The following is a 3,524-nucleotide window of genomic DNA, read 5'->3' on the forward strand; positions in this document are numbered from 1 at the left end:
AGGGCTGGGTGGGGGGGTGGGGGGGTGGCTGGAAATGCATTTAACCCACCAACACAGCGAGCTGGGGAATCAAAGCTTTTTGGTGAAACACCCAGAAAACAGGGGCTGAGGTTTGTTCCCACTGGGATTTAGGATCAGCAGCCTGGAAGAGGGGTTTCCTGCAGTGCACCCTGTCCAGGGCCTGCTGCAGCCTTTTAAAAATCCCTTTTGAGCTGCCTGGAAAGCAGGGAGCAGGAACAGCCCCAGGGATTGTCCATGGGCAGAGCTGAGGAGAACAGGGACCAGCTCTCACCATCAATATGTTCCTGCAGCCTCCAAGCTCCAGCGATTCCAGCCTCAGCTGCCCAGGAGTAGACCCAGCCTGTACCAGGATGCTTGACTGGGGCTTTTGATATGATTATTTTAAAAAAATAACAAACCAGAGCCATGTGGGTTGGCAGAGAACAAAAGAACTGGTGGGAGCAGCAAAGCTCCTGCAGGACTTGGCATCTCTCCTTGGTTTTCCCTGGGGGAGCAGCCTCATCCCACAGGCCAAGCTCTCTGTGGGGATGGATCCTGCATTAACTTCAAAACCTACACCCAGCCCCCTTTTTTCTCCCCCATTATATCTACAAGGCAGGAGATCCAGTGAGGAGCCAAACAGGTGAGCCCAAGCTTGGCAGCAGGGATGTGCCCATCCTCCTGTCCCCCCTGCACTGCCCACCCCTGCCTTATCTGTTCTGACCTGAAGGAGATGCCTTAAGAACTCCAACCCGGGAACAAGGCAGTGGATGCACTGCCGTGGGGTTTTCCTGCTGCTTCTCTTCCTGTTGCAATTCCCAGCCCTTCCTTGCAGGGCCAGCAAAAGCTTTTGGCTGCTCTGAAATTCCCTGTGCCTTCCAGAGCCTGGTGCTCAGTGTGAGAGCTCAGCTACCCAGAGCTTAAGAGACCAAAAAAAAGAAAGAAGGTTGATACAGCTCCCGAGAACCCTAAATCTCAGCCCCAGGTTCCCCCCCTGGAAAGCAACCCCCAGTTTCCCTAGCAATTTTGCAGCTATTTCTGATGGCAGCGGGCAGAGCAGCAGGGCTGGTGTTGGAATCCTGGGCACAGGAACAGTCACAGCACTTGGGAACCACCACTCGGGGCTCTGCTCTCCCCCCCCCCCCCCCCTCCTGGACCGAGAGCTCCCAGATGCTGGAATTGGTTTGGACCCACCCCCAGCCCTGAGCTGCCAGCGTGGCCTTACCTGGAGCAGCAGCTTTTGGGGCTGGGGGGCAGCACAGAGCATCCTGCTGGAATTCTGCTTCCCAGAGGTGTCCGTGGACCTGTCACAGCCCAGGGGAGCAGCTGGGAAGTTGCAGGACTCAGCTGCCAATAGGAGAGATATGGCCCCCATGTACCCCTTGTCCCCCCTCCCAATGCTGGTGTTTGGGGGACACCCGAGGGGGCAGGGACTGAGCCCACGTGCCCAACACACTGACATTGCTAATTCCCTCTCATTCCCAGGGAAAGCACCTTCATGGGGCACCCACCCTCCTGCACCCCCAGAGCCAGCACCCAGGGTGGGCACCTCAAGGCTGGGAAACATGGCAGCACCCAAACAATCACAGTTTTCCTGCTCCTCCTGTGCTTAAATCCCAGCAATTTGCCAGGGGAGAGGGGGGCTGTGCTTATTCTGGGGGTCTACCAGCAGCCCCTGCTTGGAAGGTGCTGCTACCAGCTCTGCTCACCCCTTTGCCCCCAGAGACGGTTTGAGGCCATGGCAAGGCCAGGTCTGCACGCTGCTCCTCCAGGTGGAGCCCTCAGGAAGCCCAAACCCTCTATTTTTTAATTTAAAAAACAACCAAGCAAACACAAGGGGATGATAAAGCTGCAGCTGAGGGGAGGCAGCAGCTCCAGCCACCTCCAGGCTTGTCCTGTGCCCCTCACCAAGAGGTGACCCCACCTCCCATCCCCACCCCAGGTTTCTCTTCCTGAGCAAGGTTTGGGTGCTGCACCCCAGTCCCAGCTCCTGGAACTGGCTCAGTTTTTGAGGAGGACCCCCAGATCACGGGGGTGCAGCAGCAGAGGAGCAGCCACCACACGGGCTCCAACACCAGTCAAGGAGAACTGGGGTGCCAGGAGCTGCTGGGGGTGACCCTCAAGGGAGGGAGCTTTTGGGAAGGATATTTCTGTTTCATCTGCCCCTTCCAGGCTTCCCAGAAACCCAGTAAGCAGATTTGCAGCCCACACACCAGCCAAATTAAATCACTGCCCTGGAAATGCCTTTTGGATGATGAGGCCAAAAGTCTCTCTGCAGAGCTGAGCCCTCAGAGCCAGGACATGGGGCTGCAAGGACTCTGGTCCCCAGGTGTGGGACAAACCTCTGGGCTCCCACCTGTCCCCAGAGTGGAGGGGACATTTTCCAACATCACACAAGAACCTTGACCCAAGGGATCAATACGGGATTCCCTCTCTGTCAGTCTCTCTTTCCTGCCCAGGCAGCCCTCAACCTGCTCCCCCACGAGGGTGGCTTGGGGTGTTTTTTGAAGCCTCCAAGGCAAACCAAACCACAGCCCCCACTCCACGAGCTCCTGCCTGCCACCCCCACACTCCCCTCCAGTGCTGTTTCAGGGACCATGCCCTTCCCAGGCAGGAGGAGGCTGCAGGTCCTGCAGCCCCACAGACCCAACATCCCAAGGGGCTACAGGAGGCAGGTCCCTGGGCACCTCCTTTCCAGGGACTTGACTTTAACCCACCTCCTTGAGCCTCTAAAGCTGCAGGCTCTGCTCCAAAGAAGGCAGAGACAACCTCCTTCTCTTCTTCTTCCTCCTTTACTTCTTCCTTCTTCTCCTCCCCTCCTGCCTGAGCCCCTACCCGAGGGGCTCGGGATTTATGACCTCCCAGGGGCCCCTTCCCACCCAGCCAAGCCTTTCCCACCCAGCCAAGCCCTTCCCACCCAGCCAAGCCCTTCCCACCCAGCCAAGCCCTTCCCACCCACGACAGACGTGACACCCTCAAGACTTGGTACCTGAGAGAGGAAGCTCCCCCCACGGGAGACCCATCAAATGCTTTCCATAATTAGCAATTAGCAGCCCTGACAAGCCCCCCCCGAGCCTCTCTGAACGCAGCTGAGCGTGGCACTAATGAGGTTTGTCGCTAATGAGGGGCGGGGACTGCCCAGCGCTCCGGAGCTCCCGGCTGCCCCCCTGCCCTGCCCACCCCCCGCTTGTCCCCCACCCCTCGTTTGAAAGCAGCTCGGGCTGAACAACGTGGGGTTTCTGCACCGACCTGGAGCTCCAGCCGGGAAACGGTCCCTGGGACAAACCCTGGGGACATCAGGGATTTCAGCCACGTGCTTGAGGGCACCCAAAACCTCTGTGCACGGGGAAAGGCCTGAGCAGATGTCCAGTGTAGAATCATGGAATGGTTGGGGTTGGGAGGGACCTTAAAGCCCATCCAGTCCCACCCCTGCATGGGCAGGGACACCTCCCAGCAGCCCAGGCTGCTCCAAGCCCCATCCAACCTGCCCTTCAACACCCCCAGGGATGGGGCAGCCACAGCTT

At 58.5% G+C, this 3,524-nt stretch overlaps 1 protein-coding gene across 1 annotated transcript in view; it reads right to left on the minus strand.

Annotated features, from left to right (window-relative positions):
- LOC104392110 (SITS-binding protein-like) overlaps positions 1-1,375 on the minus strand; it is a 16,385-nt gene extending 15,010 nt beyond the window's left edge. Inside the window, exon 1 of the mRNA XM_010001468.1 lies at positions 1,226-1,375. Coding sequence (XP_009999770.1) covers positions 1,226-1,375 — 150 coding nt within the window. The remainder of the gene's footprint in view (positions 1-1,225) is intronic.
- Positions 1,376-3,524: the final 2,149 nt, after the last annotated feature.

The sequence above is a fragment of the Chaetura pelagica genome, unplaced genomic scaffold (assembly GCF_000747805.2).
Source record: "Chaetura pelagica isolate M959 unplaced genomic scaffold, ChaPel_1.0 scaffold587, whole genome shotgun sequence".
Lineage (NCBI taxonomy): Eukaryota > Metazoa > Chordata > Aves > Apodiformes > Apodidae > Chaetura > Chaetura pelagica.